General features: G+C 49.3%; 1 protein-coding gene across 1 annotated transcript in view; it reads left to right on the top strand.

Moving 5' to 3' along the window:
* Window positions 1–544: 544 nt before the first annotated feature.
* RPH3A (rabphilin 3A) overlaps window positions 545–20,641 on the top strand; it is a 66,776-nt gene continuing 46,679 nt past the window's right edge. Inside the window, exons 1-2 of the mRNA XM_049619963.1 lie at window positions 545–704; window positions 13,596–13,742. Of these exons, the coding sequence (XP_049475920.1) occupies window positions 634–704; window positions 13,596–13,742 (218 nt within the window). The 5' untranslated portion in view covers window positions 545–633. The remainder of the gene's footprint in view (window positions 705–13,595; window positions 13,743–20,641) is intronic.

Genomic DNA, 20,641 nt, shown 5'->3' with positions numbered 1-20,641 from the left:
CCGTGGGGTGCTGTTTTTACAAGCTGTGAGTTGTGTTTGTAAAGATCTCCCTGGCCGCTGTGTGGAGCGTGGACTGAAGAAAGCCAAGGGTATGGGAGCAGGGGGGCTGTGGAAGAGGCCACCACGGTGAGCCGGGCGGAGATAGCGGTGGTTTGGATCAGCGCAGCGGTGAGCCAGCCGGAGAGCAGTGGACAGATTCTGGATCCATTGTGAAGATCAAACCAACGTGATTTTCGGATGGGTCGGGTGTCAAAAGTAATTTTTTTTTTTTAAAAGCCAGGATTGACTTCAGGGTTTTGGACCTCAAGGCTGGCCAAGGCCAAGGTGACTGGCAAATGAGTCAGATGACACCCTCCGGTGGAAAGACCCTGGACTGGAATCCAGAACTCTGACCGTCCCCCTGCTGGGCACGTGGCCTTGAGTTAGTGAAGAAGGGGGATGTGGGTTTTAGGAAGAAGGCTCTTGGCTCCGATCCATTTCTGCCTCTAGGGAGCTGTGACTTCCGGAAGGAACGTTCCCTCTTGGGGCCTGGGTTCCCGGAGTGCTTGGCATAGAGTAGGGACTTCAGAAAGAGCGGCTGGATAACTGGGTGATGTCCGGGTTAATGTTTTCCAGGAGCACCGAACTTCTGCCATGACCGACACCGTGTTCAGCAACAGCCCCAGCCGTTGGATGTGTCCCAGTGACCGACCCCTTCAATCAGAGTAAGTCCCTGCGTCTTCCTGGGAGTGGCTTCTGTGGGGTCAGTGAGGTCCTGATAGTCCTACACCTGAAGGAAGAGAGGCAAAGCAAGGAAAGGAACAGAATTTCCTTCCCTGGGGTGAGGGGGGAAAAAACACCCGGTGGGGGTATTGTCGTGGAAACTTCTTCACCGATTTTACTGCTTCGCAAGGTTGGAAGAACAAGATGAAATTTTGGGGCGCCTGGGTGGCCCGGTCGGTTAAGCGTCCGACTTCAGCTCAGGTCATGATCTCACGGTTTGTGAGTTCAAACCCCGCATCAGGCTCTGTGCTGACAGCTTAGAGCCTGGAGCCTGCTTTGGATTCTGTGTCTCCCGCTCTCTGCCTTGTCTCTGCTTGTACTCTCTCTCTCTCTCTCAAAAATAAATAAACGTTAAAAAAAAAAACAAGGTGAAATTTGGAACTCCATACCACATATTAGAGGTGGCACGGTGGAGTGGTTAGAGCACTGACCCAACAGTTAAAATCAGACTTGGTTCTGCTTCTAGATCTGAGCTCGTTTACTGTGCGATCATAGACAAATCTCTTCCCCTCTCTGGGCCTCAGTTTCCTCATCAGTCAAATGAGGAAGTTGGACTAGATCACAGGTTGCAAACGGGCAGGCAACCAGCTGACTGTGACTTGCAACCGTGTTTTTTTGTTTGTTTGTTTGTTTTTACTATCTGGTTTTGGCCTGATTATTTAAAAATTGGGAAATTTTGCATAAAAGTAACGTCATATTCTGTATGCAGTAATTATTATACCTGAATAAGGGATGTATTAGATCTGTGCCAAACTGGCTCATGAGAGCTGATAAATTTTGGGGCGTTTTGCAAGCCTGTTATTAAACACAGTCATTAAAAATTAAGTTTATAATGTTACCATTAAATTATGTTAAACACAAAGGATATAAATACTCAAAATTAATCACTTAATTATTTTACTATATTTTGTTATTCTCTGTGTTATGTTACATATGTTTTATTTTGAGAGAGAGAGAGAGAGAGAGAGAGAGAGAGAGAGGGAGAGAATATATCCCAAGCAGGCTCCACACTGTCAGTGTAGAGATCATGACCTGAGCCCAAGTCAGATGCTTAACTGAATGAGCCACCCAGGCACCCCCATTAAACCCGTGTATCTAATGCTATGCTTCTGCATATTTCTTCCCAATTTTGCATTCAGCGGGGCTTTTTCTCCACTGTTAAATTGTCTGTGGAGGGTTCACCAGCACACCACTGCCTGTAGAGCCTGACAACCTACGTCTGTTGTTTATCATTCCTGTGGGCTTTCGCTCACAATGGCTTCTTTGAATGCTTGGTAGTTTTTTACTGTGAGTTCAATCTGTGAGAATCCTGGGGATCGACTTCGGGGATATCTCTCTTCGGAAGGATTAACATTCTTGCTTCTGCCAGGATTCAGGGGAGTCACTCCCCTAGGATGGCGTTAGCTCCCTCGGAGGGTCCTGGCTCAACGTCCTCCCGGGTCTCAGATTGAGCTTCTCCGCCTGTTAGGGGCATAAGGTCAGACTCTGGAACACAGTGCTGGTATTCGCATCGGCTTACTGCTCACAGCTCGCTGTCCTAGATTCAGTTTGCTTTGTCTTCTTTCTCTTTTTTTTCAAAAAAATGCCTTCTAGAGTATGAATATGTACCTTCAACAGTACACATTTGAAGTCCAGTTTGACCATTGGAAGAACGTGAAGGTATCACAGTAGCCAAGATAATGAACAAATCCCTACTTCCCCAGTGTTTCCTTGTGCCTCTTCCTCCCCCCACCCCAACCCCCACGTCTCCAGGTAATTGCTAACCTTTCTGTAATTATAACATTAGTTTATGTTTTCTAGAATTTCACGCAAGTGGAATCATACAGTGTGAACTCTTTTTTGGGAGACGTCTCTCTTCTGTTTCATGATCCATTCGTCTTGTTCCAAAACACCCATATTGTTGTGCGGGTCAATAGCTTGTTCCTTTTTATTACTGAATTCTATCTCATTGTGTGGCGATACCACAATTTGTTTATCCGTTTGTCTCCTGGTGGACTCTGGGCTGTTTCCAGTCTGGGGCTGGGACACATAAAGCCTCGTAGAGAGATGCTTTGCTCTCGCTTGGGTCATCACCTAGGAGCAGGCTCCCGTACTCGCGTGATAGGTATGTGCTGAACTTCTTAACAAAGCTGCCAGACTGTTTTCCAAGTTGGCTGCACCATTTTACATTTCCACCAGAAGGCGTATGAGAATTCTAGCTTCTGTGCCTTCTCCTCACGGCCCTTGACGTGGCCGGTCTTTCCAACGTTAATCATTCTAGTGTGCGCACAGCGGCATTTCCTCGTGCTTTTCACTTGCGTTTCCCTACCGACTAATGATGCTGAACCCCCTCTTACGTAACGCTTGCCTTTCACATAACCTCTTTGTTGAAGTGTCTGTTCAAATCTTTTTTCCATTTTAAAATCAGGGCATTCACCTTCTTACTAAATTTTGCAAGCTTTTTTTTCCATATGCTATGGATAAGAGTCCTGTTTTTGGATACACATTGTCGCAAGAATTTTCTCTTGGCTCTGACTTGCCTTTTCTTTTTCATAACAGAAGCGTTTAAGTTTTCATTTTGACCAAGTCTGTTGTGTTTATTTGTGTGGCAAGGGGAAGTGGTGTTGGAGAATTCCCCTAACTTTATAGCAATCCCAGAACTGCATTAAAAAAAAGGGGGGGGGGTCTGCTCTAATTTATCTAGGACCTAATTATGCATTGATGAAGGGTCTTTCTGAGTATTTAGTCCACGTATATTCTCTGAAGCAAAAGCCCCCGTCTGCTTACTTCTGTCCAAAACCTCCAGTTCTGTGAGTTTTACAGTTTTGAAGACACTATGGAACTTTTCCAAAGGAAACGTCTATTCTGCCAAGCCCTTCCCATGGTGTTCTCTTGGAGCCAAAGTTACTTTGCAGAGAACATTCCATCGGCCAAAAAATTGTGTTTCTGTAAGATAAATAGTTGCCGGAGGGTGGATGAGGGTAAAATATTTATTTTATTTAGGAAATGCCAGTTAATTAAAATACCATCCATCAGAGTTTACTTTTAGTCAATATGAAGCCAAACAATTTGCCCTACAATTAAATTAAAATTATTCCACCAGTCTGGATGCAGTTTTCTTAAAGTGCTCCTGGGCTCTTCTGTGAAACATCTTGGCATTCTGCATGCATCCGGCTGCCTTGATTGCTTCTACGTTTCCTTCACATATTAAAATTATTTTTCAAATAAATACTAATGGGTGAATTGTAGACATCACACTTGCTACTTAGTTTGCTGCAGCTAATGCAGATGTTTCTAAGGTCTTTCTCTGGGAAATTAAGAAATCCAGTCTTGCTTCACTTCTGGCTAGCCAGAGACACTTACTATTTTTGTGATTTTCAAACGCTTTTGTGATTTTCAAATGCCTCCCTCTCTCAGCCTCCTTGAATCTAATGACAACGTTTGAGGCACAATTGTGATTGTGGTTGAAAGATGGGAACACATCTGCTTCTTGCTTGGGTACGTTCAGCTCTCTACACGTGGGGAGAAATGCTGGTGTCCAAAAGTTCTATTTCTCTGTAGTTTTCAAGTCTGCAAGGCAGAGAGTACCAGAGATCAGAGGTGGAAACTGAGGCACCAAGGGAGGCTATGACATGCCTACAGTTGCTCACCTAGTAAATAGAGATGCTGGTCTTCTTTCTAGAGTGGAAGAACTGACTTTCCCCAGCTGGAACATTGCAAACGAATGACCCACAGAGGGTTCAGGGCTCACTGCCCTACCTCAATGCGCTCTCTGTCCCCCAGGATGACGTTGGCCATGCTATCATTAGGCGATTTCTCTTTAGTACCAAAATCCATTATTCAATTACATAAATGGTCGGCTCAGTTAATAAGCTGAACTGATTAGTCATTTTAATCAAAGCGAAGGATTTTACAACCCTTCTTTGCAGCAGCCTTTTTCAGATGTGCTGAAATAAGGTAATAATGACTGGAAGTGTTTTTGGAAAATGTTTCGGAAACCAAAACCAAACAGAAGTAGGTCATTGCAATTTAAACTCTGTGGTTGTTGTTGGGGCTCCCGGATGGTTCGGTCAGTTAAGCATCTGACTCTTGGTAACAGCTCAGGGCCTGATCTCACGGTCGTGAGTTCGAGCCCCACATCAGGCTAGCTCAGAGCCTGCTTGGGATTCTCTCTGCCACTCTCCCGCTCACACACACACTCTTTCTCTCTCGAAATAAAGTAATAAACATTTAAAAAGACACTTTATCTAAAAAAGTCAACTCTGTAGTGGTTGCATCCAGGGTTGGTATTTTATGAGATTTGTTTCCTTAACTTTATTCATTTTTTGTCTCTCTCCTTTCTTTGCCTTCCCTCAGTGATAAAGAACAGTGAGTATTTTGATACTTTAATTTTTCCACACTCTGAATTTTATCTCTTCTCTGTTCAAATTAGCTGACCCCCAAAGAGAGCTGGTTAAAAAAGGAACTAGCAAGTTTTACACGTCTTAAAAAAAAAATCCAAGTTTCTGGAGAAAAAAATTAGGAAATTACAAAAAACCATCTTGGTAAAAGGATAGAAAGCATTCCTTCGGAGAGCCCTCACTGTCATTCTTCTTAGTGATCTGCGGGATTCCAGCCAGCTTACTGACCCCTCTGTGCCCGTTTCTGCAGCCTTTGCCTGGGAACAACGTTCTCAGATAAAGACAATGGTCACTCACATAACTGCTATCACTAATAAAAGGTGATGAGGAACAGAACAGAGCCTTTGGGAAGTTACGTGCCACACATGTGGTCTCTGTCACCTCATGGGAGGTCAGTCTGGGTTCCCAGTGAGGCGCCTTTGACGCGGAGGTCCTATCCCTGCTTACGTCTGTGTTTTAAATTGGATTCATTTCCTCAATATGCATGACAGATTGAACACCGAGTCCAATAAATGAACAGTCAGGCCGCAAAGCAGCCTGGGCTTCCGTTGTGTGTGCACGTTGAACCAGGAGCAGAGCATCAGGTCTGGCACCAGAAAACCCAGGTCTGAGTCCTGGTCTGGTGCTCAGTTTCAGGGTGGCCTTGAGTGATGCCCTTCACTTCCTTGAATCCTGGCTCCCTCCTTCGTAAAATAGGAATGATCACCCTGCCCTTCCTTCCTCTTCGTGTGGTGGTAGGATCAAATGAGATGTACAGGAAAGCTTTGTAAACTGTAAGGCACCAAGCAAAATCAGAGGCATGTGTGAATTACAACCTTGCCTTACCTTTGTGTGTATATATACACTGTGTTTATGTGCGGGGTGTGTATATTGTACAGCTTTTTTGGACCTAAATGACCATATCATCATACCCAGAATCCTTAGAAGTTTTCTTAACACTGATAAACACTTAACTAGATGACCTGGGGAAATTCTTTCCTGCTTTCCTGACCCTGACCCCCCCCCCCCATCTGTCAAATGGGGACTTTGAACAAGCTGATCACTGAAGACCATTTGAATGTCCTACAGTCTGATGTTGGCTGATAAGACTCTGGCCACACAAAATCTGCTTTTGATGAATATCACGAGTATATTATCCAGACATGTAGGGAGAGATGCTGAGACGTTGTCAGAGCGTAAATATGAACATCACAAGAGAGGTTCATGACTCCAGAGGGTACTCCTCTGAGTGCTGCAAGTCGAAAGGTAGGTTATGTGCTCATTCTGTCTCCCTCCTTCCTTCACCCCTTCCCTCCTCCCTTCCTCCCCTTCTCCCTTGCTCCCTTCTTCTCTTCCTTCCTTAACAAATCCTCACCAAGTTCCCACCACATGTCAAACACTGTGCTTAGTACTAGGGATACAGGCATAGCCAAAGTATGAGTATGGATCCAGGGGGGTCTACAAACAAATAAATAGCCAGTCAGCAACAAATATCCAAGCGTGCAAGGAACTGTCATAGCAGAATCACAGTGAGCCTTGGGAATGCAAGGAGAGGCACATAACCCAGACTTGGTGATCCTGATAGGGGAGTTCCTGGAAGAGGTGATGTGGAAACTGAGACCAGGTGACAGAGGAGCAAGATGGAGAAGAGACAGAGGAGTTCCAAGTAGAGGAACAGCGTGTGCAAAGTCCAAATGTGAGAGGCGGCATGGAAATTTAGAAGAACTGAGTAGAACTCAGTCTGGCTTAAAAGATTAGCGGGAACTTGAGATTCCCTTAGCAGTCTAAAAGGGGTAGGAGGAACCCGAGCATCCTTTCTGTACCCCCTTCAGTCTAGTAGGGGTGAATTTCATCCAGAAGCGCCTTTAGGCCGGCAGGGCCTATGTAAAACATTCCATGGCATTCCATGGTGTAGCCGCCCCTCCTTCCCCATCCTTTCCTCCAGGATTCATTAAAACCTCATTCACTGAGCTGTAAAGAGACTTCCTGCCGACACCTGCTGGTGTTGGCATCCTGGGGGACAGGGGGGTGGAGAAGAAGTAAGAAAGGAAAGAAAAAGGATTAATTTTCTGCACACCGCTGCTATTTAATGTTTCGGAGCCCTCGTGCCCCGACAGCACTTGCCTCGTCCTACTCCTTTTGGGAATTATAATTTATTAATAGAGACATCTGGTGGGTATTTATTATGTGACTATTGTGTGCATGAAATGAAGAATCAAGGTGGGAGGCCAAAAGGAGGTGGGCGTCTGGATTTTGCAGTATTTCAGGGAGCGACATGTGTGAAGGGCTTCTACCAGCAGTCAGGACGGATCTCCTCTGTGTTGGGGGCCCTGGGTGTTGGCTGTGGCGGGAGGGCTCCTTCTGTCCCTGTCCAGACACCCCTGAGCAGGTAGGCTCAGGTAGCAGCCGAAGCACGATCCGGATGCCGGTTTCTTGAGTCTCTGCCTCATGCGTGTTTCTCAGCAATTTCCTCCCCTCTCCTGCGTGTCAGGCATCTGGACAAATTGCAGGCCAGCCGCGGTGATCTTTAAACTTTTTGTCAACAGCGAAACGCTTTGAATGAATTTAATTCAGAAGCTGGATATGTAAGGCAGATCAGAGGAGAGCTGGATAAAGACCTTTAGTGGCTACAAGCCTTCAACCTCTTATAGGGAAGTTGGTGCCGCTGGTCATTTCCAATAATACCAAACTGTAAAATAAACGTAGACGCCCTAACGGGCTTCACCTATCTGTGTGGTCGCCACAGTGGACACTGTATCAGTTCGCTTTTGCTGTGTGACGAGCCAGCTTAAAACTCAGTGGCATGGAACGACAGTCGCTTACTCTCAGGGGTCTGGGCTTGCCTGGGCTTGCCTGGGCTTGCTTATGCATCAGCGGGGCTGGCTGATCTAGGATGGCCATGGCTGCAGCGGCTCAGCTCTGCTCCACATGCGTCTCATCCTCCAGCCCCCTGTCCTGGGCTTGTTGTCACGGTCACCGCAGGGGCGCGAGAGAGTGAGCACAAACACACAAGACTTTTGCAGCCTCAGCCTCGGGAGTGGCACAACATCGCTCCCCCGCCTTTCATTGGCCAGGGCAAGTCAGAAGTCTGGGAAGGATGCACGTGTAGAGAAATAGACTGACTCTTGGGTGAGAGCGATTTCAAATTCACGCGGCAAAGAGCATGGATACTTGGAAGGGTGAGGTATGGAGGTCATCAGTGCAGTAAACCAAATTTCATGCTTTTGTTAAATACTACGTACTTTCCATTTTTTTCTCCTTGTTTTCTATACTGGTATCCGTCTTCTGCTAGTGCTGAGAACCCAGCTGAGTGAGGACGGTGGGCGGCCTGGTTGCCTACCTATCCTGTCCTTCTATCCCCCACCCCCCTGCAGCCCTTGAGATCCCTCCAGGGAACTGCTGAGCCCAGTTTGGTGGCGGGGCGAGGGAATAGGAGGCAGGCATCCTTTGATGTTTGTCTTAAGTGTGTGGATAAGAGTGGAGACAGGCTAGGCAATTCGCCCTTACCTGTCTCAGCCGGCAAGCCAGGGGTCTCTCTACATGCAGCCTCCGAGGGCCCCAGCAGGAAACAGAAATGAAACCATTCCCATTTAACAGATCCAGAAACTGATACTTAGAGCGGAGCAGAGCCCGCTGCTTACACGCGGCAGACCCAGGATTACAATCTTGAACTCCGCCAGGTCAGGGAGGGCTCACGTCGCCATGCAGTAGGCCCTCCGGGTGTTTTCTGGCTTGGATGCAATGCTGTGAGTAACTTGTTCAAAGAAACAGTACTTTGGCCTTTGATGAGTTCCCAACACTGGACCCTGGTCTTAAGGCTGCAGAGCTGGGATCCTGTGCTCAGAGGGCCTTGGCAAAGGAGCCACTGTCCTGTCATAGGAGCATTCCCGAGGGTTCCGTGCTGACAGCGCTCCCCAGCATATCACAGGGAGGCTCAGACAGGCCCAGTCTCTCTCTTGAGAGCAGAGGCTCTGGTCTGAAACACTATCTCGCTTCTCTCTGTTTGCTTTTGGAATTAAAACACAAAAATCCACAGGAGGCTTGCGAGTCCCCACTGAGACCAGTCGGTGACATTTTAAAACACTGGATGAGCTGTTTGTCAACTGCGTGTTTTGGAGCCGAGAATGGGGGAGGGGTTGGAGAGGTGCTGGCAACCCCTGGCACGCCTTCTGCCTGTCTGCAGATGGAGGCAATTATGTCAGGCGGGCCCTCTCAGGGACCCCCGTCCCTGCTTATGTTTCTGGAGCCACATGTGTTCAGCAGCACCCATTTCCTGCACACACGGACCCCGGTGAGTTGTGTGATGGGGTGAGAGGCATTGGTTTTGTGTCTGGCCCGTGACTGACCCTGCCCACGACCAGATGGTGAGCTCCAGGAACACGTCCTTGAAGGGGTCTCCACTGGGAACATGGCCCAGCATCTCACCCGTGCTCTGTTTTTGGTCACTAGGCTGTTTTGTAAAGGCAGGACATAAATGGCGAGGGATCAGAAGAGGTAGAAGGAAGAAAAGTGGGGACAAAGGAGGGAAGAATAGGGCCAGTTGGGACGTCCATTTCTAGGGAAAGCCAGAGGGACCTGGGGGAGGGGTGGCTGAATTGGGTTATGACACAGGCTCTTTTGGGAAGGGTGGGTGATCTTCATTATGCTGGAGTCCAGTGCATCCTTTAAAAATAATTGAAGAAACGTCAGGCTCAGGGATATTAGCCCACTGTAAGGAAGATCTTTCCAATACAACATCACAGGCTCCCTGAGAAAGTGAGGTCTCCGTTGTGGGGAGCATTCAAGCAAGGCTGGAAAGACCCCTGCTAGGGAGGCCGTGGCAGACAGACAATGTTCTGGTGTTCATGCCTTTGTGTAATCAAGGTCCCCTCAAGGTGAGGGCGCCTGAGGGTGGGTGGGACCTTGGACCTGTTTCTAACGTATAGGATACAGCAAAGGGACGGGACGTCACTCTCGTGATTACATTATGTTGTATAAGACTCTGTCTCAGCTGACAGGAGCCAGGTCCCCCTGGCGTACTTGATGAAGCAAGCAGCTCCCAGGATGAAGTTGGAGAAGCCCACTTGGTTAGGAATTGCGGATTGCCCCCAGGACCCCAGGGGTAGCCTCTTGCCAACTGCTAACAAAAAGCCAGGCCCTCAGTTACGCAGCTGCAAGGAAACGAATCCTTCCAGCAACCCAAATTTGCCTGGAAGCTGATTTTTTTTCCCCCTCCCCGGTCAAGTGTCCAGATGAGAACACAGCGCAGCCAACACCTGACTGCGTCCTCATGAGATGCCAAGCAGAGGAGCCGGCTTAGCCGGGCCTGGATGGACACAGACACTGTGAGATCACAAATGTGTGCTGTTTTAAGCCCCTAAATCGGTAATAACTCGTGATGCAGCAATAGAGAGTGTAGAAAGTGTATACAGACCCTGTAGATGGGGCTTTTTCCGCTCTGTCTCTACCCTCCAGCCGAGTTTTTCCAGTACGCTGCAGGACAAATCGCCTCAACCTGAGTGGCTGCAAACAACGAAACCATTTATCACATCTCCCGGTTTCTGTTGGTGGGAATTTGAGGGTGGCGGGTGCTTCCCCCACAGGGTGACTCGTGCAGTTGGTGTCCTCCCAGGGCTTGCTGGGGGCTGGAGGACCGCGGAGCAGTCAAGATGGCACTGGCTGGGGCTGGGGGCCTCCCTTCCCCTGCACATGGGGCTTTTCCACAGGGATGTTAGCGTGTCCTCATGACGTGGCGTCTGGCTTCCCCCAGGGCAAACGATCCAAGACCACAAGGCAGAGTCTGCGATGGCTTTTACGACCCAGCCTTGGAAGTCACGCACCGCCACTCCCACTGTATTTCTTGGTCACACGGGACTGGCCAGGAGTCAGCATGAATACCAGGAGGCAGGGGTCCTGGGGGACCACCCTGCAGGCTGGCTGCCACGTTGATCTTCACCTCCTCCGGCACTCTGCCCGCTCTCTCAACTCCAAGCCTTTGCAAAGACCGTTTACTCCCTTCGCCAGGCCTGGTCTCTTTCTCTGCTGTCCCCTCTTGGATTTTAGCTTACCCTTGCGGTCTCCGCAGGGGCCCTAGTGCTGCTCTGGGGCCTGAAGCTTACATAATTTGGGGGGCCCTCTTTACCTTGCTTTTACAAAATTTTCAGCTCACAGGACCATTGCTAATGCCCCTCCTGGGGTCTGGGAAGGTGCCTGTGCGAACAAACAGTCCCAAATGTAAGCTTTGCTTGTATCACAGCAGATCTTTGTCTGGGTCTTAACATGGCTGTCACTTCCCCAGGGAGCTGTCCTTGGCCCTTTAGACTAACCAAGTTCCACTGCTTAGGTCACCCTTAGGATTAGACGTTTAACATCCCTTTGGGCCACAAGGGACTGTGTCTTAATTCAATAACTTTCTGTGCTCACTCTCACACACTATTCTAAATACGATTGACACAGTAGTGACCCAGACCCAGACAAGGCCCCCGCCCTCCTGAAACCAACATTCTGGTGCAGGGGTAGGGGGGGTTGCGTGTAGAGAGATGCAGTAAACAGGTAACAAAATTATTTTAGAAAGGTAGTTTGAATTAGTGATAGGCGCCATGAAGAAAATAAATCTGGGCAATGGGGGATCAAGGAAGGCCTCTCTGAGCAGCTGGTATTTGAGCTGAGGCCTGAATAATGAGTGTTCCTGGCGGGAGACATGGCAAGTGCAAAGGCCCTGAGGCAAAAACAAGGTTTCGGAGTTTGGGACTGAGCAGGGAGGCCAGTGCAGCTGACTATGGGGATAAGGGAGAGCTGGAGGCCACGAGGATGGAGACACAGGTTAAGGACAGACCGGGTAGGATTTTGCACGTGGGCCAAAAGAGCACGTCCTATTTTATTTAGGTAAAGTTCACACGATAATATAACATGAACCATTTTAAAGTGTACAGGTCATTGGCACTTATATTCCCTATGGTGTTCGCCCACCGCCTGTATGTAGTCATGGGTGTTATTCTAAACCAGTGCAAAGCCATTGGAGGGGTTTGAGCAGAGTGGGCCAAGTGCGTCGATCGGGTGTTCATCCCCAGAGGCCCCTGCTGCAAGGCAAGGTACGTTTCCATCAGCATTTCCCCAGGCCACCCACCTCCCTTCCCTTTCTCAGCGTCAGGCTTGCCCAAGACATCTGCTTCTCTTCGCTTCCAGACTCTTCCTTCTCCGCTCTTCAGACCAAACCAGCTAAGGGTGGGAGAATGGAAGAGAAGCCGGGGGAGGGAGGGAGATGGGGCTTTTAATTTCCAACTTTGAGCGTCAAAAGGCAATTTCATGCCTGCTGATGTGATTAGAGCAGTGGAAATAATAGGAGCAGACAGCTAATGGGGTGCTGGGGCCAGAGGATTCCTACTCTACTGATTTTTTTCCCTAGCAGGGACAAGGATTTCCAGCAGTATTTAACCTTGCTTTCCACTCAGGGGGGGCACCTCAGCGCCATGGGGTGTGGACCATCTTATTGGCAGAGATAATGACAACAGCACTAGCTCTCCACCCGGCCCCCTTTGACCCTCTGCACCATCACCAGGGCTGCGGGGCTGGCCTTCCATTCCCTCTGTGTCGTGGAGGTTAAGTGTGCAGCCTGCCCAGCTCTGGATTCCACCTCTGCCACCTCCCAGCCATGTGACTTTGGGCCGGTGGTCTCACTGCTCCGTATTGGGGTCTCCTCACCAGTAAGCAGACAATAACAGCCCCTGCCCTGTAGGGACGGCATGAGGAGGCAGCGGGATCATGTGGGCACCCGGGAGGTGCTGTGTCAGTGCTGACTGAAAGAAAGAAAGAAAGAAAGAAAGAAAGAAAGAAAGAAAGAAAGAAAGAAAGAAAAGGAGGGAAGGAAGGAAGGAAGGAAGGAAGGAAGAGAGAGAGAAAGAAAGAAAGAAAAGAAAGAGAAGGAGAGAAGGAAGGAAGGAAGGAAGGAAAGGAAGGAAAGGAAGAAAGAAAGAAAGGCCAAAAAAAAGCACAAGATGGAATGCAAAACGCTACGGGAGCTTCTGAGGCTGGAAATCTGGATGTTTTTGTGAAATTACGAGCTTTTTGTAAACCCTGTTGGCAATTCTTTCCAACTTATAAAGGAAATAATCTGCTGCACAAACAGAACATATGTGCAGGCAGGAGCTGGGTCAGCCTCGGACCCCCTCCTCCCAGAATGGGTTCCCCTCTGGCTGTGGAGTCTACTGTTCTGGGTTCTTCTCCCAAGAACACCCTTACTCTCTGGGTTCTCCTGAACTTCCTACAAATGCTGCTCACAGAATATGCCTACCATGTGCTAAGCACTCGGTAGACAGAAACTCATGAGAACCCTATGAGGGAGGAACGTGTCCCGTTGTACAGATGGGCAAACTGAGGCTCATCTCCTAGCTGGAGAGTTTCCCAGCAGGAATTTGAACTGAAGACACCAGGGACCAGAGCCTAACTACAGTCTGCTTCCTGCTGCACAGCCTCACGCCTTCCCATGTTACCTTTCAGGCTCCAGGCAGGCTGGCCCGTCCATCCCAGCGGTCCGCCCGACAGACAGAGGAAGCAGGAAGAGCTGACAGATGAGGAGAAGGAAATCATCAACAGAGTGATCGCTCGAGCCGAGAAAATGGAAGAGATGGAGCAGGAGCGAATTGGGTGAGGCCTGACGCCTGCCGTCTGTCCGGAGAGCCCCCGGGGCCCGAGGGCCGGCAGGCTGTGCCGCCCAGGGGTGTGCTGGGGTGGCGGGGTTTCCCTGAGGGTTTGCCGTCCGTGACCTGCCAGACCGCTGACCCTGCAGAACTGGTATCCTTGTGACATTAGGTGGGAGAGCTCAGGGAGGAGGAGAGAGAATGGGCTGGGGGCTCGCTAGGGAGGGGACTTGGAGGCTAGGGGTGACATATAGAGGGGGAGCCCTGGTAGGACAGTAGGAGATTGTCACTGGAGCCTGGGGGCCAGTGATTGTGAGCGCAGGGCGTCTTGGCCAAGTTCAGTTGCGTAGAAATATGCTCTGGAGTCACCATTGACCAGAATATACAGCCGAGGGAGAGCTAAGGAGAAGAGTGTCTGTCTAGGGACAGTATGCCAAATAGCGCATTTGAAATGAACTTAGAAAAGAGAATTGCAGAAATGGAGCTTGAAAGAGGGAGACAGCACGAGAGAGAGACAGCAGAGGTTAACCTGACGGGTCTGGACTTGAAGAACCCCAGGGTTTTGTCCCAGTTCCCTGCTTGCCCGCTGTGGGTCCCGGGCATGATGCCTCACCTCTCTGAGCCTCCGTTTGCTCACTTGTCGAGTGGGGGGCACGACAGTACTTATCCCACAGGACTGTTGCAAGCAGCAGATGAGATGATGCATGTAAGCTCCTTGGCCCAGACCCTGGTGACACTCAGTGTTTCATAAATGGTAAGAAGAAGGGAAAAGTGGAGTTTGGAGAGCAGATAGTTTTAAAATGTATAGGGGAGAGAAGCAAGGGCTAGAAGGAGGCTGTGTAACAGGTGCGTCAGAGAGTGACAAAATCAGTGAGCAAGGCCAGTGCTAGAGAGTGAGGGAGCAGTGTGTGGGTGGTCTTGCGAAGGGAGGAGTGGAGAAAGCAGGGGTGACCATGGGGTCGGGGAGGTAGGAGGCAGGCAGGGACCTAGGACAGTATGTGTGTATGGGGGCGGGGCTCTTGGTACAGGTGGAAAACCGGCTGTCGGGATGCCGGGCCGCTGGAGGGTCCTCCAGGACCAGGGTCTCAAATGGACTTGCTCCTTCCCAGCCCCCTTCCCAGTCCCCCTTCTGCCAGCGGCGGCCCTTGCCAATTGCTTACAACGGACGCAGGCACCGAGGTGCCGTTTATGTCCCTACCCACACACTCAGCTAAAGGTTAAAGAGGTTCTCGGATGCAGACTGGAAGTTGGCGCCTTTGGTTTGAGTTTCTGCAGACGGTTTTACTCAGGGTGGATGGGGAGCACTGCTGACAAATGACAGGCGCCTGCCACGTACTTCCTGGGTCCGCCTCATGGGTCGCCCTCCGTCTGCATACCCCGGAGGCTGCCGAAGGGAGAGATCTCAAGGGGCCTGCTTATAGGATCGAATTCTTAATTTTGCTTTCTATTACTTTTTTTAAGTTTATTTATTTTGAGAGAGAGTGGGGGGGGGGGAGGGGCAGAGAGAGAGGGAGAAAGAAAATCCCAAGCAGGTTCTGCACTGTCAGTGCAGAGCCCGACGCGGGGCTTGAACCCACGGAACCGTGAGATCATGACCTGAGCCAAAACCAGGAGTCGGATGCTTAATCGACTGAGCCAGCCAGGCTCCCCTTAATTTTGCTTTATAAAAGACCTATCGAGGGTGGGAAGTGGTCCAGGCAGGAGATCTGTGAGTGTGTGTGTATGTGTGTGTGTGTGTGTGTGCACACGCGTGCCTATGTGTGTGTTCACTTCCCCCAACAATGGACCTCAGCCTTTTGGAAGTGAGGGATATGGGTTTTAAGAGTAGACACTTACCAGCAAAACTCCTCTCAGCCATTTTCTGGCATAGTGCTTACTACCAGGTAACATATTTTATATGTTATATATTTATTTTGACTCTTGTACATCTCTGCCCTGTTAGGTTGTGAGAATCCTATAGGTAGAGATTTTTGCCTGTTTTGTCCACTAGTGAATTCTCAGAGCCTAGCTCATAGTAGGTGTGCAGTAAAATATTTGCTGAGTAAGTGAGTGAACGTGGCAGACCATATTGCCCCAAATTTCTGTAGATATCCCCTGTGGCCAAGATGATGGAGAATTTAGAATCTTGTAGCTGAGGGTCCAAATTCCCAGGGAAGACACTCTGATTGGCTGGCTTATGTCAGGGGCTCTCATCCAATCAGCTGTGGCCAGGGGTGCCAGCCATGTATCAGGTGGGCTGCCTCTGAGGGTGACGTTAAGGAGGTCTCTGTGGCCCGAGCAGATTGCAGCATGAACATTCTGGAACATTCTAGAACAGGATAGATGGGTCCCCTGCTTCGTCCTCCATGTCCTGTCATATTGCCTCAACTAACTTGGTGACGTGGTAGAATAGCACCGTGGTTAGCAACTGGGGACCCAGAGTCAGAGATACCTGGGTTCAAATTCCAGCTCTACCACTTACCCTCTGTGTGACCTTAGGTACACCACGTTAGCCTCTCTGTGCCTCAGTTTCCTCCTCTGTAAAATGGGGACAACATCAGCGCATAATTCTTGGTGAGTGTTTAGTTAGGAGGCACAGGATTATCGTAGTGCCTGGAACAGAGCACACGCTCCATAAATGGTGGCAGTCGTTTAGAGATAAATTTGCTTAGGAAGCTCAGTTTTTGACCCCGGCCAGGGCTTCCATTCTAGAATTATGTCCTGAGACACCTGTTTGGCAAGCCCTGGAATTCCAGCAGCCCTGGCTTCCCCTAAAGGAGATTTGAGAGGCTTCCAGGGAGGCCGGGGCCAAGCTCTTGATGACAGAGTGTCCCTTTGCTGAGATGTGCTTTCTGCCAGAGTGGGGGAGGACAGTCCTACAGGATTCTGGCCGTGGCTGTCTCCCTGCCCTGTTCTAGCAGCCAGTTCTTGCTGGTAGCATTGCCAGAGGCAAACCCGTCGCTATTTGTGTCTTACAATCTCAAACCTGCCCTCATTCCTGTTCTATCCATGCTTTCCTGGAGGGGATCAGAGCAGAGTCAGAAGAAAGCAAGATGATACATCAGACATGAAACGAAGCAAGTCTGAAAACAGGGTGCCAACGGGGGTCCCATTTCAGGACCCGAGGTTCTCTGTTAATGAGGCTTTGGGGCCTCAGTTCTCCCACCCATCTAATGAGGCGGGTCAGTCTGATTCTCGGGATCCTTCCTGCTCAGACTCTATAGCATTTGGCCGTGTCTGATGGAGGACCCCAGACCATGCTGTTGGCTGCCCCTCTCAGAGCAAATGAGCTCCTTCTAACTGTTAAAATTGCAGATGTATGTGAGACCCCTTCTGGGTTCACACCAGCTCTATGGTGTGGAGTCTTTTAGGAAGTGGTTTGAAATCCTCATACTGGGCACCATTTATTGAGCACTTACTATGTGCCAAGCATTGAATCTAAAACTTCCTGGAGATTAACTCCTTAACTGCTTCTCTCAACCCTGTCAAGTAGGTGCTATTATTTAACCCCCTTTTGCAGGTGAGGAAACAGGCTTAGAGAAGCGATTTGCCCAAGGTCGCTTGCCCAAGGTCACATGGAGCCAAGATGTACATCTCTGTCTGGCTAGCTTTCAGAATTCTGCTTTTAGCTCTCGGCTGACTTGGGTGTCTTTCCTGAAGGCCTGGCCCCAAATTCTTAGACTCCAAAGAACACGGAGATTTTTAAAGCCCAGATTTGGAGGGGACCTTGTGGAGCTAGAAGCTGGAACCCATTCTGTGCTGGTCTAGTGGTTCCCTTCCAGTTTTTCTTCACCTGTTTGTATCTCCAAAGCTACCAACATTGGTCTGTGCACTCCTGTGGCTCTGAGAGATACAGAGAAGAATCTTCCTCAGGCCTCCCAGGAGGCGCTGCCTCCCTAGGCCAATTTGGCCGGAGCTGACCACCCCAGGGAGCCCCAGGCAAGCAGCAGACAGGACCCACTTCTCTCCCTGGAGAGTGGGGGGAGGAGTGCCTAAACCTTGGCTCACCGCTCGGCCCACAGCCCAGCTCTGCTTTCTTCAGCATCCCTGGAGAAAGAGATGGCGACCAGAAAGGAAATTCATCAAACAGCCTCATTTTGCCCCCACATTCCTTATTGAAGCACTAAGTGGGACGTCAGAGGTTATTTGACGTGCCCGGACTACTATTGGCAGGGAAGGAAATTAATTCCAGGGAGACTGCTTGAGTCATCTGTTGCTGCTGCATAACAGCCACCCACAACTTAGTGACTGAAAGAAACCACAGTCATTGTGTTTCGCGATCCTGTGGGTTGAGAATTCAGGCAGGGCTCTGCTGGATGGGTTTTCAACTCCGTGGGGCACAGGCTGGGGTCACTCCCTCAGCTGCATTCAGCTGGTGGCGGGGCTGCACTGAGAGCTGCAATCCCAAGTCCGTGCTCCAGTGTTCTCTCTGTGGCTTGCTCTCTCCATGGGATCTCTCCTTTTTCGATAGTCTGGCCTGAGCTGCTCTAGGTGGCAGCCAGATCCCAAGGGAGCAAAGATGGACGTTCGCCAGGATTTTTGCCAGCTAGGTCTGGAACTGGTAGGGCATCACCCCTCCATGTTCTACTGGAGAGGGGAAATAGGTCCCTTCTCCTTATGGAAGAATGACTTGGGCCACCAGGGAAGGAAGGCATTGATGGCGGCCATCTTTGGAGGCTTCACCTTCTGCAAAAAGGGGAGTTTAACATAAGGATTCGGAGAGATCTCAAGGGATCCGAGTGCAGGAACACAGCCTGGCCTCAGGAAAGTTTTGCTTCTCATCTGACATATTAGAAAACATACCGATACTGTACCTCCTGGATTTTTATAGCTCTTTTTAGCCCTAATTCCAGATTCCCAGGGAAGGAACTCTGACTGGCCCAGCTCACCCTGAGCATCCACCTCTCCTCCAGCCAGTTGTGGCCAGGGGTCGCCGGGCTACAGATGCGGCTGCTGAGTGTGAAAAGAACCTTCGTGCATTGGACAGACACCCATAGGGTGTCCCCCAAAGTGTTGCATGTATTAACTCTGGAGTTAAACCTTTGCCTAGGAAACCCTGTCGGCGGCTTTCATTTTGTTTTTACCCTGGGGTTAGATAGATCCCTCCACATCCTCATTACATTTCTTTCTGTCCAGAGCCTCTCAAAGGCATTGGCTCACATATCCTGCCTGCCAAGGGATGGGCAGCCGGGTGGCTTCCATTTGAGGTCAATTTCCCTAAACAGATGGGCCCACAAAAGTAATTAGGATTTGTCATTAACCTTGGTGCCCAGACGCTGCCATGGAAGAGGAAGGCAGAGAGACACAGGGAGACCTGTTGTTGACAGAATCTGTTGGGTTCTGTCACCTCCCCATCTCGGTTCCATCATCCCTCATATTTTTGGCACAGAATTTTTCCAAAATGTGGACAGAGGGAGAAGTGAGTAATAATGCCTATAATTTGCGACACTGAGTTGGGTAGACATCTTTCCTGTGATTTGTAAGGGGGTCATACTCTCCCCTTTCCAAAGGAGGACCACTTACAACCACCTTCTTCTTCTTCTTCTTCTTTTCCTTTTTTGACCTGGAGTCCTAAATGTTCTGTGGATAGGATTCAGGGGTTTGGAGGCATTTATGCATGTGTCTGTATTTTTTGAGAAGGAATATTGATAGATTTCATCATACTCGGGAGGAGGGCGGGGAGACTCTGAACCCTCCTATGTTAAGAACCACTGAGTAGTACCTTAGTTTCCCCAGGTATTGCACCAGTGGTTTCTTTCTTTCTTTCTTTTTTAAATTTTATTTGTGGATCAATGGTTTCTAATGCCCGATCGCGTTAAGACTTTATAGAACGTGTTTGTGCAAGATGAACATAGAAGTCTTCTTAATTCCCTAAGTAGCCCAGTGTCTGGCATAAAAGAGAGAACAAATAAATACTCGTTAGATGAATAGTGTATGATGAATGAAGCCTAACCCGTAAGCCTCTCATGGAATCACTTTGACCTCACTGCCTCCTGGACCTCATCTGTAAAATGGGGAGTTGGCCCATGTCGTCTCCCAAGTCTTTCCAGGCTGGAGTTTTTCAACCTTCGTACTGAGTATACTTGGAGACAGATCATTCTTTGTGGTGTGCACTGTCCCGTGCATTGTAGGATCTTTTTTTTTTTTATGCAGCATTCCTGGCCTCCCCTGCTAGATGCCTGTAGTGATGCCTCACCCAGCTATGACAGCCCCAGATATCTCCAGCCATTGCCACATGCTCCCTGCTGAATGAACCACAGCGCTCGCCCTTTCTGTCCGGTGGTTCACAAAAGGGAGAAGAGACAAACTTGAAAATTTTCCTGCAACCATGCTCAACGTCTAGAGAAATAAAACGGTAGCTTGCTCTTCTTACAAAGCACCACATGCCAGCTCTGTGCTCGAAGCTTTATACGGATTCCTTTATGTAACTTTCACGACAACCCTATGCATTCGGCCACATTATTCTCATTCCCATTTTATAGATCAGGAAACGAGGCACAGAGAGGTGAAGCACCTTGCCCAGGGTCACATGGTTAATAAAGGCTGGAACTGGGATTACATACTGAGGCAGACTGGCTCCAGGACTAGAGTCTTACTCTGCTCTTCTATAGAAAAGCAAATCTTTATTGCCAAGCACTGTGTGAGGGACTGTCCGATATGTTATATTTCCTTTCATTTTCTTAATGTCCTCGTTGAGAGACAGACTGTTGTCCCTGCCATACCGCTGAGGAAAGAAGCTCAGTGAGGTTAAGATACTTGCCCAGAGGCACACAGCCTTTGCGTGGCCAAACCAGACTTGGAACTTGAATCTGTCTTTCCACTTTATCCTGTGGCCTTTTGGGGTGCAGGGAGGGAAGGCAGCTGACAAATGAGTTGAGGGATTTAGGGAAGTCCAGAATTTACAGGGGATCTCAGATCCTCACTCCG

This window comes from Panthera uncia (assembly GCF_023721935.1).
Source record: "Panthera uncia isolate 11264 chromosome D3 unlocalized genomic scaffold, Puncia_PCG_1.0 HiC_scaffold_8, whole genome shotgun sequence".
In the NCBI taxonomy this organism is placed as follows: Eukaryota; Metazoa; Chordata; class Mammalia; order Carnivora; family Felidae; genus Panthera; species Panthera uncia.
This window is presented reverse-complemented; position numbering and strand designations above follow the sequence as displayed.